This window comes from Coturnix japonica, chromosome 28, assembly GCF_054131305.1.
Source record: "Coturnix japonica strain WE chromosome 28, WE-NBRP24, whole genome shotgun sequence".
Lineage (NCBI taxonomy): Eukaryota > Metazoa > Chordata > Aves > Galliformes > Phasianidae > Coturnix > Coturnix japonica.
Genome location: NC_140690.1, coordinates 2,340,139 through 2,353,845, shown reverse-complemented (window position 1 = coordinate 2,353,845; position 13,707 = coordinate 2,340,139). Strand labels below are relative to the sequence as shown.

General features: G+C 45.6%; 1 protein-coding gene across 1 annotated transcript; it reads left to right on the top strand.

Moving 5' to 3' along the window:
- Positions 1 to 264: 264 nt before the first annotated feature.
- Positions 265 to 4,120, top strand: LOC146756041 (uncharacterized). Its single transcript, XM_085524989.1, has 2 exons — positions 265 to 2,633; positions 3,992 to 4,120. Exons 1-2 carry the CDS (start codon positions 1,000 to 1,002, stop codon positions 3,993 to 3,995), a joined length of 1,638 nt encoding a protein of 545 aa, XP_085381115.1. The 5' UTR covers positions 265 to 999; the 3' UTR covers positions 3,996 to 4,120.
- Positions 4,121 to 13,707: the final 9,587 nt, after the last annotated feature.

The window sequence follows — 13,707 nt, the reverse complement described above, 5'->3', positions numbered from 1 at the left end:
AGGGTCTGAGGCATCTTCCCTGCTGGAACAGCAATGGAGGACACAAGACCACAAGAAGCCAGATTCAGGCAGAGAAGCTTGAGGGTGCAGCCATCTGCATTAAGGTTGCTATGGTTTGGCGTTGCAAATACTACTCTGCCTGACTGGGGCAGGGCAGGCTTACGCAAGTGTTTAAGCAGACGTCTTTCTGGTCCTGTAGGAAGCAGCAGGTCTGAATTAAAAGGAGCAATGAGGCAAGGAGTGCCCTGAGCTTGTTTCCTGTCATGGTTTAATAATTTTGTAATTTTTGCTATCAGTATTCCACATCATAACATCATATTAAGCATGAATAATTTTACTGAATCTGCAACTTACAGAAGAAGACTACATCTCCCAGGGAACAACACGATAGGTCACGGGACCTGGACTCTATATTAACTCTGTCGCAGAACAGACTGACGTCTTTCGAGTTTTGGCGTTCAGGGGAGTGTGTGGAAGCCTTCAGCCGTTCGCCTAGATTTACAGTAGGCCTCTCGGTTACGGGACTCATTCTCTTTCCTATTTTGCTTGATTCGTTAGCTCAATTTCAATTATATTGTATTATATTGTGTTATCCTGTATTTCGATATAGTATTTAGTAAATAAGTGTGCCTCCTTAGATCGTTGCCGCTGTTTTCTTTTCCTAATTAATTTTTTTCCTTTCGGCCTAGGGCCCCTCCGGGGCCTACGGCCCCCTGTCACGGACGCAGGTGGATTTTTAGTTCAAACCGTGACAGATTTTGGTGGAGAATGCGGGCAAATTGAGTTGCTGTTTTTCTGTGTTTTCTTCTGTTGCTCTTTTAGCTTTTAACAGAGCTACGAGTTTTTTTTCCCTGTTAAGGAGCTATCTCGTGTTTGCGATTCTGCACCTGCGAGCTTGACCTTGAAAGTCCAGGCGGACTGCCAATACTCCGGTATATTTTATAAACACTGCTGAGCTTTGTTTTCTTTTACTTTTTTCTCTCTATTGAGGAAAAAAAAATGTTTTCTCTACTAAATTTGTTTTACCAGGGACTGTGTGCCATTGGTTCCTTTTTTGAGACGCTCCGAACATATTGGGCCATGTTTAAGCTAGCCACTTTTTCTTATGGAGCTATACAATTGTATAATGGATTGAAAGCATGGTTAGCAATGCTCACTTCGTATCTGTATACAGCTCCAGAGGGAGCAACTAATGCAACTAATTATACAGAAATGGTGATTTTTAAGCGTGCTCCTCTTTCTTTCTATGAATCCTTTATGCAGTTTTTGAATGATCAGTGGGTCACACTCTTAATCTCCCTGATCTTATTGTTGATTATTGTAATAATCTCACTCAGTATCTGGATTTATAACATCCGGAGGAAGTCTTCCCTAGAACCAGAGAATACTGAGTGGCAGGGAGTGTGGAGAGGCTTTGAAGAGATTCTCAAAGGACAGACATCTTCAGTGTTATGGAGCTTCACTCCTGAACACTTGAAGAATCCTGAGAGTTTGATTGCATATTTGAGGCAGGAATGTTGTGGCTCAGGCAGATCTCAGGAGGCACAAATGATTTTGGGCCTAGCTAATGCTTATCGGGCCTTAGTCAATACCATTCCTGAGAGGGAAGTTTTAGAAGCTGAGAGAGAGAGTCTCAGGGCCGAGAAGGAGAGTCTTAGAGCTGAGGCAGAAAAACTTTGGACTGAGAAGGTAGAGAGAGAAAAAGCTTTTGAAGCTGAGAGAAAAGATCTCCTGTACCAACGAGACTCAATCTGGTACGAGAAAGAGAGTCTTAGAGCTGACGCAGAAAAACTTTGGGATGAGAAGGTAGAGAGAGAAAAAGTTTTTGAAGCTGAGAGAAAAGATCTCCTGTACCAACGAGACTCAATCTGGTACGAGAAAGAGAATCTTAGAGCTGACGCAGGAAAACTTTGGGATGAGAAAAGGTCCCTGCAATCCCAACTCAACACTCTCCAGTCCGAGCACGGCGCCCTCCAGTCCGAGCACGACACTCTCCAGTCCGAGCACGGCGCCCTCCAGTCCGAGCATGACACTCTCCAGACTGAGCGCGATGCCCTCCGGTCCGAGCACGACACTCTCCAGTCCGAGCACAGCGCCCTCCGGTCCGAGCACGACACTCTCCAGTCCGAGCACAGCGCCCTCCGGTCCGAGCACGACACTCTCCAGTCCGAGCACGGTGCCCTCCGGTCCGAGTACAACACTCTCCAGACTGAGCGCGATGCCCTCCGGACCGAGCACAATGCCCTCCAGACCGAGCACAACACTCTCCAGTCCAAGTATGACGCCGTCCAGTCTGAGTGCGGCACCCTTCAGGCCAAGCATGATGCCTTCCAATCCAACTGTGATGCCCTCCAGTCCGAGCACAACACTCTTCAGTCTGTGCATAATGCCCTCCGGTCCGAGCATAACGCTCTTCAGACTGAGCACAATGCCCTTCGGACCGAGCACAACACTCTTCAGTCCGAGCATAACACTCTTCAGACCGAGCACAATGCCCTCCAGACCAAGCTCAACACTCTCCAGACTGAGCGCGATGCCCTCCGGTCCGAGCATGACACTCTCCAGACTGAGCGCGATGCCCTCCGGTCCGAGCACGACACTCTCCAGTCTGAACACAAAGACCTCCAGTCCAGGTACGACAATCTCCGGGCAGCGCGCAGCGCCCTCCTGTGTAAGCACAACGCTCTCCAGTCTGAGCACGACGCCCTCCAGTCTAGTTATAACGTCCTCAGGGCAGAATGCGACACCCTCAAGTCTGAACCGTATGTACTCCAACTTAACCAACCACCGGGGGCACCAGATACAATGTTGGTTGCCCCTGTAAGAGGGCGAAAAACAAAACGAGTTTCAACTCAGATAGAGAAAATGCAGAAGGAGTTAGAAGAGCGGAGGGAGTTAGGAGAGCAGGACTCAGGAGAGCAGGGGGACTCAGGAGAGCAGGGGGACTCGGGAGGTCAGGGGGACTCAGGAGAGCAGGAGGAGTCAGAAGACCAGAGGAAGTCGGCGGAGCAGAGGTTGTTAGAGCAGTATAAGAAGATGTTAGAGGAGGAGAAGAAGTCAGAGGAGCAGAGAAAGTTAGGAGAGAGAAAGTTAGGAGAGAGGAAAAAGGAGGAAGGTCGCCTGGAGGAAATAACACAAGCGTCAGAGTCAGGGTCAGAGTCAGACGAGGAGCCAAAAGCTAGATTTTCTTTACGAGAATTTCTCGAGTCCAAACTTATAGATGGGGCAGCCTCATCAACACAGCTGCCAACATCAACACCTGGGACTCTTGATAGAGCAAAAGGTGAGCAAAGTATTACGACCATTATTGATCGATCTTTTAAACTGAGTGAAATTCGAGATCTGAGAAAGGATTTCACACGTCAGCCAAAAGAAAATATGGTCACTTGGTTACTTCGCTGCTGGGACAATGGTGCCAACAGTGCGTGGCTCGATGGCAGTGAAGCTCGCCAACTGGGTAGCATTTCCAGGGACTCACGTGTGGACAGAGGTATAGGCACATGCCAAAATCGGTCCTACACCCTCTGGAAGCGGATGTTGATAGCGGTAAGAGATAGATTCCCCTTTAAACGGGACTTGGAGCCTGAGAAAAAGAAATGGACTGATATGGAGAAAGGTATCCAATTTTTGAGAGAAAGGGCTCTGGTGGAAATGCTCTACAGCCCCCAGTTCAATCGTAACAATCCAAACCAATTACATGATCCTGAAGCAGTCCACGTTCCACGACAAATGTGGCGTGACTTTACAAAGGCAGCTCCAGAAAAGCATGCCAGTGCACTTGCATTGGTATATGGCAAAGGGGAAAGAAAGCCCCCTGTAAATGAGCTAATTAGCAGACTTCAGGAGCTTGAATTATTTATAAGCGCTACAGAAGTTAAGCTTTATACTTCAGCCATTGTCCAAATGGGAAAAAAAATAGTGGAAAGGTTAGACAAAGTGGAGGAAACACAAAGTGATATTATTGACAAATTGGCTAATGTGCCTGATGTAGATGAATCCACGGTGGTACCAGATGATGGAAACCAGGATTTCCACGATCGCCTATTGAGAGAGCTAAACAACATGAGTTCCTCTCGACCTGTATCATCGAAAATCTCAACCATAAAAAAGAGACGTCCTCGTATTCAAGCAAATGACAACGATAAGACACCTCGTATTCAAGCAAACGACAATGATAAGACCATACGTTTTGCTTTGTTGTATTTCTTGAGTAATCATGGGGAGGATATAAAGAAGTGGTATAACTCATCCACTTCTGCACTTCAGGCACGAGTGAAAGAATTACAATCCAAAACAACCACCAAGGTGAACTCTTCCAAACGGGGGAAAGTTCCAGTTGCTGCAAGCCGCCGAGGTAAACAATAGAGGGGCCCTGCCCCCAGCCAGGGGGGGGAAAGGGACAATAGAGTATACTGGACTGTGTGGATTAAGTGGCCTGGCACATCTCGACCACAGAAATATAAAGCCTTGGTGGACACTGGTGCACAATGCACCCTAATGCCCTCAAGTCACCAAGGGACACAACCAATATATATCCATGGAGTGACTGGGGGTTCCCAAGAATTGACTATGTTGGAGGCCGAAATAAGCCTCACTGGTAAAAACTGGCAGAGACACCCTATTGTGACTGGTCCAGAGGCTCCATGTATACTGGGAATCGATTACCTTAGGATGGAATATTTCAAGGATCCCAAGGGGTATCGATGGGCCTTTGGGATAGCTGCTGTAAACACAAATGGTGTTAAGCAGCTGTCAACTTTACCTGGTCTGTCAGATGATCCTTCTGTTGTGGGGTTGCTCCAGGTAAAAGACCAAGAGGTACCAATTGCCACCAAAGTGGTTCACAGACGGCAGTACCGCACCAATAGGGACTCATTGCTCCCCATTCACAAGCTAATTCGCCAATTAGAAAATCAGGGAGTGATTAGCAAAACGCACTCGCCTTTTAACAGCCCCATATGGCCAGTGCGTAAAACCAGTGGGGAATGGAGGCTGACGGTAGATTACCGTGGCCTGAATGAAGTTACACCTCCATTAAGTGCTGCTGTACCAGACATGCTAGAACTCCAGTATGAACTGGAGTCAAAAGAAGCTAGGTGGTATGCCACCATTGATATTGCTAATGCCTTCTTTTCCATCCCATTGGCTGCAAAATGTAGGCCACAGTTTGCTTTTACCTGGAGAGGTATTCAGTATACCTGGAACCGTTTACCCCAGGGGTGGAAGCACAGCCCAACAATTTGCCATGGATTGATCCAAGCTGTTTTGGAACAGGGTAATGCTCCTGAGCACTTGCAGTATATTGATGACATTGTGGTGTGGGGCCATACAGCAGCAGAGGTTTCCAAGAAAGGGAAACAGATAATCCAAATTCTTTTGAAAGCTGGTTTTGCCATTAAGCGCAGCAAGGTGAAGGGGCCTGCCCAGGAAATCCAGTTCTTAGGCATAAAATGGCAAGATGGACGTCGTCACATCCCAGCAGATGTGATTGACAAAATCACTGCTATGTCTCCGCCCACAAATAAAACAGAGACCCAATCTTTTCTGGGAGTAGTGGGCTTTTGGAGAATGCATGTCCCAAACTACAGCCACATAGTGAGCCCTCTCTATCAGGTAACACGGAAGAAGAATAATTTCTCATGGGGTCCTGAGCAGCAGCAGGCTTTTGAGCAGATAAAACAAGAAATAGCCCGTGCCGTGGCCTTGGGGCCAGTACGGACGGGACAGGATGTGAAGAACATCCTCTACACTGCTGCTGGAGAGAAAGGTCCCACCTGGAGTTTGTGGCAAAGAGCCTCAGGAGAGACCCGAGGCCGACCCCTAGGATTTTGGAGTCGAGCATATAAAGGGTCTGAGGAGCGCTACACTCCAACTGAGAAGGAGATCTTAGCCGTGTATGAGGGGGTTCGGGCTGCTTCTGAAGTAGTTGGGACAGAGGTTCAGCTTCTTCTAGCACCTCGCTTGCCAGTAATAAACTGGATGTTTAAAGGACAGGTTCCCTCCACCCATCATGCTACTGATGCCACTTGGAGTAAGTGGATTTCATTAATTACTCAACGAGCTCGAATGGGAAAACTCAGCCGTCCTGGAATTCTAGAAGTGATCATGGACTGGCCTGAGAGTAAAAAAATTGAAACACCACCTACAGAAGAGGTATCACGTGCTAAAGAGGCACCACCATACAATGAGCTACCAGAAAACGAAAAGAAATTTGCCCTATTCACAGACGGATCATGTCGTATTGTAGGGAAGCATCGCAGATGGAAAGCTGCTGTATGGAGCCCCACACGACAAGTTGCAGAGGCCACCGAAGGTAAAGGAGAATCAAGTCAATTCGCAGAGGTAAAGGCTGTTCAGCTGGCTTTAGATGTGGCTGAACGGGAGAGGTGGCCAATGCTTCATCTTTATACTGATTCATGGATGGTGGCAAATGCCTTATGGGGGTGGTTGCAACAGTGGGAAGATGATAATTGGCAACGAAAGGGTAAACCTGTTTGGGCTGCTGAACTGTGGAAAGACATTGCTGCCCGAATAAGGAACATTGTTGTAAAGGTGCGCCATGTAGATGCTCATGTGCCTAAAAGTAAGGCTACTGAAGAACATAAAAATAACCATCAGGTTGATCGAGCTGCCAAAATTGAGGTGGCTCAAATAGACTTGGACTGGCAGAACAAGGGTGAATTATTCCTAGCTCGGTGGGCCCATGAGACTTCAGGTCATCAAGGAAGGGATGCAACATATAAGTGGGCCAGAGACCGAGGGGTGGACTTAACTATGGACGCTATTGCTCAAGTTATTCATGATTGTGAAACATGCGCCATAATTAAACAAGCCAAGAGGATGAAACCTATTTGGGGGGAAGGGCGATGGCAAAAGTATAAATATGGAGAGGCATGGCAGGTTGATTATATCACCTTGCCACGATCTCGCAATGGTAAGCGTTATGTACTCACCATGGTGGAGGCAACCACTGGGTGGCTCGAAACATACGCAGTACCCCATGCTACCGCCCGAAACACCATATTAGGGTTGGAAAAGCAAACCCTGTGGCGGCATGGCACTCCGGAAAGAATTGAATCAGATAATGGGACCCATTTTAAAAATTCCCTTGTAACCACTTGGGCCAAAAATCATGGCATCGAGTGGATTTACCATATTCCCTATCATGCACCAGCTTCTGGTAAGATTGAACGATTCAATGGGTTATTGAAAACTATGTTGAAAGCAATGGGTGGCGGAACGTATAAAAATTGGGAGAACCATTTAGCAGAAGCCACCTGGTTGGTCAACACTCGAGGATCTAGTAATCGTAATGGTCCTAACCAATCCAGCTCCCTACGTACCGTGGAGGGAGATAAGGTTCCTGTAGTACACATAAAGAGTGTGTTGGGAAAAACAGTTTGGGTCCTTCCAGCGTCTGGAAAGGGCAAACCTCTCCGGGGTACTGTCTTTGCCCAGGGACCTGGGTGCACATGGTGGGTGATGGACAAAAATGGGAATGTTCAATGTGTACCACAAGGGAATTTGATGTTGGGGGAGTGCAGCCAATGATTTTCCTGTAAATATATAGGTAGAGTCTCAGAAAATATTTCAATTAGGTACAGAATAGTTCAATTACGTATAAGACTTAAGATAGAGTGGATTAATGTTAAGGAAACACTTTTTCTCTATATACCTTAATTAGGCATTCTGTAAGCAAGTTTTCCATCTGGACTCTATATCCTGCACTGGCCATGCATGTGTAGAGCACACATGGAAAGAAGTATAAGTCAAAAGGAAATCTGCTGTGGTGGCTGGGAAAGGATGAGTGCACCTTGATGTGGGGGACGCCCTACTAGCGCTGCATTTCCCCTCTACCGCTGACATGTTTTCCTTTTTCTGGCAGTTTTGCCATTTTCTCAAAATTAATAAATAGTAGGTTAGGTTATAGAGTTTTGTTCTCAACTTAGGGATTTGTATGGAATAAATATAAATTGTTGAGAAAAATAAGGTTGCTGATTATTCACAATTATACATATGAGTGTGTATGTATGTATAAACATAATGTAATGATGTAGAATAAGGGGTGGAATGTCATGGTTTAATAATTTTGTAATTTTTGCTATCAGTATTCCACATCATAACATCATATTAAGCATGAATAATTTTACTGAATCTGCAACTTACAGAAGAAGACTACATCTCCCAGGGAACAACACGATAGGTCACGGGACCTGGACTCTATATTAACTCTGTCGCAGAACAGACTGACGTCTTTCGAGTTCTGGCGTTCAGGGGAGTGTGTGGAAGCCTTCAGCCGTTCGCCTAGATTTACAGTAGGCCTCTCGGTTACGGGACTCATTCTCTTTCCTATTTTGCTTGATTCGTTAGCTCAATTTCAATTATATTGTATTATATTGTGTTATCCTGTATTTCGATATAGTATTTAGTAAATAAGTGTGCCTCCTTAGATCGTTGCCGCTGTTTTCTTTTCCTAATTAATTTTTTTCCTTTCGGCCTAGGGCCCCTCCGGGGCCTACGGCCCCCTGTCACGGACGCAGGTGGATTTTTAGTTCAAACCGTGACATTTCCTAAATAGAAGGCAGTGTGGGACAATTTGAGGAACAGGAATTCAACTACTGTAATGCAGAGCACTATTTTTGTCGCCTTCCAGCAGTCACCGATTAATGGAAGATTCTTGTCCTTCCCAGACTCCACTGTTGGTAACTCACATCTACAGCCTCTCTGGGCAGCCTGTGCCATTGCCTCACCACCCTCTGTCTGAAAAAGTTTCCCCCTAGTATCTAACCTAACATGTAGCCTAATTCTCCTCTCTTTATTCACAGGAGATGTGCTCTAGACCTCTAATTATCATTCTGACCTTCCTCTGGAGCTAATCCAGAAGCTCTGCACTTTTCTTGTGCTGTGGGCTCCAGATCTGGACACAGTACTGCAGATGGGGACTCATGAAGGCAGAGTGAAGGGGAGCAAGAGCCTACTTCTCCATGCTGCCACTTCTCTGTGGATACAGTTGGTCTTCCAGACTGCAAGCACACACTGCTGGTTCATGTCCATCTTTTTGTCCACCAGAACCTCCAAATCGTTCTCCACATTTCTTCCATGAGGAACAGCTCCATGATCTTCCCAGGCACAGAGGTAAGGCTCACTGGCCTGTAGTTTCCCATGTGATTTCCTTCCTGCCTTTCTAAAAACTGGGAGTGATGTTTCCCTTTTCCAGTCCCCAGGGACTTCTCCTGCCTTCTTCTGACAGCCATGACTTTTCAAATACGGTGGAGAATGGCTGGGTGAGCGTATCAACCAGCTCCCTCATGACTCTGGGAAGCACGTCATCCTGCCCCATGGACTTGGACATATCCAGTCTTATGAGGAGGTCTTGGACTTGCTCGTCTCTTACAGTAGGAAGGATTTTGCTCCCCTGGTGTCCACCTAAATGTTCAGAGACATGAGTGTCATTCACTTTCTAGGCTCTTCTTGTGGCTCCTTAAAGTCCAAGAAGTCTCATTTTCAGCTCTCCTTACGCTTTTACCACACAAAGTAACCTGTTCCAGTTGCTTTCTCTTGTGGAAGGACAAAGGAGATTGACAGTGCACCATAAGTCAGAATATAAACTGCTGCTATACAGAAAATATTTCTGATTTCTTCAGTATTTGTCTGGAAGACAAAGCTCATAGAAAAATGTTCTAAAGTGTGAAGAACGAGCCCCTTTCAGGACTGAAAATGACTTCTGCTTTAGATGAATAACATGAATGTCTTACAGGCAAAAAATACTAATCTGGAAAATATGAAATAGGAGTCAGAAAAGTTCCTGATGAGCTGCACATGAAGAGTATGGCAGAGTTTCCTTAGGGTAACCATCTTCTTTATTACCCTACAGGAATGGGTAACAAGGGCAGGAGTATGGTTCATCATTCCCTTCTTAGTTTGATGGCAGCTCCCTCTTTGTGCTGGGAAGGTAAATAATGATGGGAGAGACCCCTGGGTTTTGGTGGGACATGAAATATCTGTGGTCACAGCAGGTATGTGTCAGCTGTCACAAGGCAGACATACACAGGTAATGCAGGGTAAATTAAACGAGAGCCTGTACAATGAATATGATTAAAAACTGTGTAATAACAGCTCAACAAGAAAACCACTTGAAAGAAAGCAGGGGATCTGGCAGTGTGAATATATGCTAATTATAGAATGGATATTTGGCTGACGTCAGTAAGAATGTGCAATGTGTAATTTTTATGTGTCAGATAAGTACAATAGGCTGTTTTCTATGTTTAAGAAACCCTGACACTTGGGTCTCCAGGCTGTCTCCCCAAGTTATTCCCTAGTGTGCTTCACAACACTAAGAATGTGGAACTGGATCATTCTCTTAGCCCTCTTGCGTTGCTAAGTGTGAGATCCTCTGTTCAGAATTGGATTAGCTATCAATGAGTGATGCACAGATGCTATGGCAGACCCACAGTCCTTCCACTTCTGCCCTCCTACTGCTGACCTGTGAGCGCAGATGTACTGTTCTATAAGATGCTTTAGAGAGCTCAGGCTTAGCCAGTTGCTGCACCCACAGAAAGGCAGAGGGAAGGGCTGAAAGTCTGTGGTGACAAAGCTGGGCTGCTGAGGGGCTGATTTTCAGTTCTGTCACAGAAATCCCAGGGCCATTTGCAGTCCTTCAGGCAACTGCCCATTTGTAATAGGCTGACAAACTTGTCTTGTGCGTCACATCTGTTCAGGCTGCAGAATTCTTGGAGCAGGGTTCATTTCCTATGGAGAAAACCTCACTCTGTTTGGGTCTCTCCCTTTCTACAAAGAAAGGAAAATGACAGCAATCAAAATGATAAACACAAACATAGGACATTGCTTAGTTAGGATGTGTTTAACAGTCAACAGCAGTGTAACACTTATTCCTCAGGCAAAGAAAATAAGAAAACGAGCCATCTGGGCTTGTCTCTTCCCAGTTTTGAATGAGGCAACAGCATTAATCTTTTATTCCCTCCATTTTGGGCCTGGTAAACTTGGAGTTCTGAGAGATGTGGTTTTTGGTGAATAGATGTGGCCTTCAGTATTCTCCTTTTACTCCAAAGTCTGAATCTCTGCATTCCCCCATATCACATTAATGCTTTCTTTCCCCCTCCCCCCTCCCAATAAATAAATAAATAAATAAAAACAAAAATTAATAATAATAAAAAAGCAAGCTCTCAGCTTATGAAGAAATAGCTGACAACAACCTTCTGGACAAAGCGTTTTTATGGAGTACAGTTCATATTTATAGGGAAAAAAGATCCAGAACTTTGTGCTCTGTAGTCTCCCAGTACCATATCCCACACATGCTAACACACCCTTAGGACAAAGATTACAACTGGAAATAATGATGTGGCAGTTATCCTCCACCCTGATAAAACTTCATCCATTGATGAAAAAGGTGTGTTCCACAACCTAGTGCCCATGCCATGTGGTTCGTATCAGTGGGAGAAAGTAAGGGGGAAAGCTAGAAGGTACTGTTCACATTAAGGAAATACAAGAGAAGATTTTTTTTGTTTTCCTGCACAGAGGTTGCCTTGCTTAAGCTTTATTCTGCTATGGAGGAAATGCATACACTTTTCTTCCTCATTTTCCCTTGCTAACAGAGGGAAAAGTCTGACAAGAAGAGTTATTGTCACCTTCCTCATCCTTACTACTTGCTGACACTGGAGAAGAAAATCCTCTGGGGACTACATGGCTTTGTTTCTTGGCTGTCTACTGTGCAGTTGTCCCTTCTCTTCACTTTCTCATTTCCTTAAGGTAACATCAAGCTGATGTGTGCAGCCCACCAATAAAAGTCTGTGGAAGTAAGCCTTTCTCAGGAGGTGCTGTGCTACTGTCCTCACTCATTTGCAAAGTTCCCTCTCCATTCTTTAGCATAATCTCCAGGTGGGAATGGCAGGAGGCAGTTACAGAAGGAACTGCCAGACCCCAAAGCAGAGCTGGTGCAGGAGGGTACCACACAGCCATGACTTCAGGTTGGGAACTCAGAAGACCATCATACTTGAGCAAGGAAGAGTCCCTTTAAATAATGAGATGTGCAGAAACACCAATGAGTAGAGAAATAAAAAATCTAGCCTTTTCAGTTTATCATATTGGCTTATAAGTTGTGAGAAATCTATGCTAGTTCTTTGAGAGGGACAGATTTTGTTTCTCTACTTTTCAGCTTACATTTGCACCACTGAGTTACTGATGGAAAAGGAATGTTACCTATAACAAAGATAAGCTTTATCTACTGATTGCTTTAAATAAACCCTCATTCCTTTCAGCTTTCACAGCTTGTAGTCTGTTAATCCCGTCAATCATTGACTTTAAATGTAGGAAATATGTAGTAAATGCATGTCAAGCTCTCTCAGTGTGTGTCAGAGAATCCAGCCACAAGCCTAAGAACAAGTAGGGGCCCTAGCCTTAAAAGAAACTGGGGGTGGGGAGTCAAACCACATTTGGGCCACCACCACAATAAATAAAATCCAGGCAAAATATGGGTGAACCATGGGCTGACAGATCAGCCTCAAAGGGTTAAAGTAAAGGGGTCAGCCAGGTTGGATGGCCCTGTTCTAACCTGACCTGCTGGGTAGCAGCGCTCCCATGGCAGGGGTTGGGTGGGCCCTGAGGTCCCTTCCAACCCAACTATTCTGTGGTTCTATGATCCTTGAGAGCCCCTTCCAAATCGGGATATTCCGTGATTCAATCTCGTGTGCTGAGCGCTCCCTCTGCTGGCACACACACATAGCTGGATTTTTCCCTACTCAGGCTGGGAAAAAAACGTGCCAGTGGAGCTGATGAAATGAAAGAGGTCATCGAAACAGAGCCCGTGGGGACTTGAAGGCTGAGCTTACCTTTTCTTCTTGGTACAGTTAGCGATCAGCGTCGTTCATTACCTTCAGCACCATGCAGATAGCGCCTGTATTTTACACAGGCCTTAGAGCTGGTTTTCTTATTAACTGGAACGGCCAGTAAAAGAATCTGAAGTTTTTCTTCAGTTTCTGATAACAGGGCAACAAGTTTGTTTAGTCACTTCTTTTTTACAAAAGCTGTGACCTGAGGAACGGATTTATAAGCAGAGCATTTCTACACTCATGTAAAAATCCTGTGGAATGCAAATGTCCAGAAGAATTTTAGCACCCACTGTGGGGTTTGTCCTTCCAGTGCAGAGCAGACTGGCACATTGTTCAGCCTTGTCTGTTTAGAGCATAAAGTCCAAGAATGGCACCACATGAAAGTTTGTAATGCAAGGATCAAGTACCCCTCATAGTCAGCACCATCAGCTCCCACAATATCCCACAGCACAGCACTGAGGACCTGAGTGGAAGGTGGTGGGATACCTGTCTATGTTCCTATGATGCTGCCTCTAGGACACATGCTCATCCCTGGATAAGCAGTATAGCAAAAACACAACATCAGAAAACAAAGATTCCATCTTTCTGTTTTTCCTTGTCTATTGCTACTGAATTTCTTGTTCCATTGGGCTCGAATCCATAATGGCTTATATATGGATATGACAGTCCTGTCCTCTCTCCCCTCTAAACATGTGTACAACCACACAAGCAGCCAGACACAGCCCTGACACAGTTGCCATTCACAATCACTATCCCCCAGGGCAGCACAGTAAGCTTTCATCCCACAGGATGAACTACTGCTTTAATGGAGAGGGGAAAACACAGGGGGCAGCCAGAGACAGCTTTGTTCTGCTCTGGATGC

Bases quoted from the DNA above. Each gene is read 5' to 3' on its own strand.
- LOC146756041 (XM_085524989.1), top strand. From the start codon at position 1,000: ATGTTTTCTCTACTAAATTTGTTTTACCAGGGACTGTGTGCCATTGGT.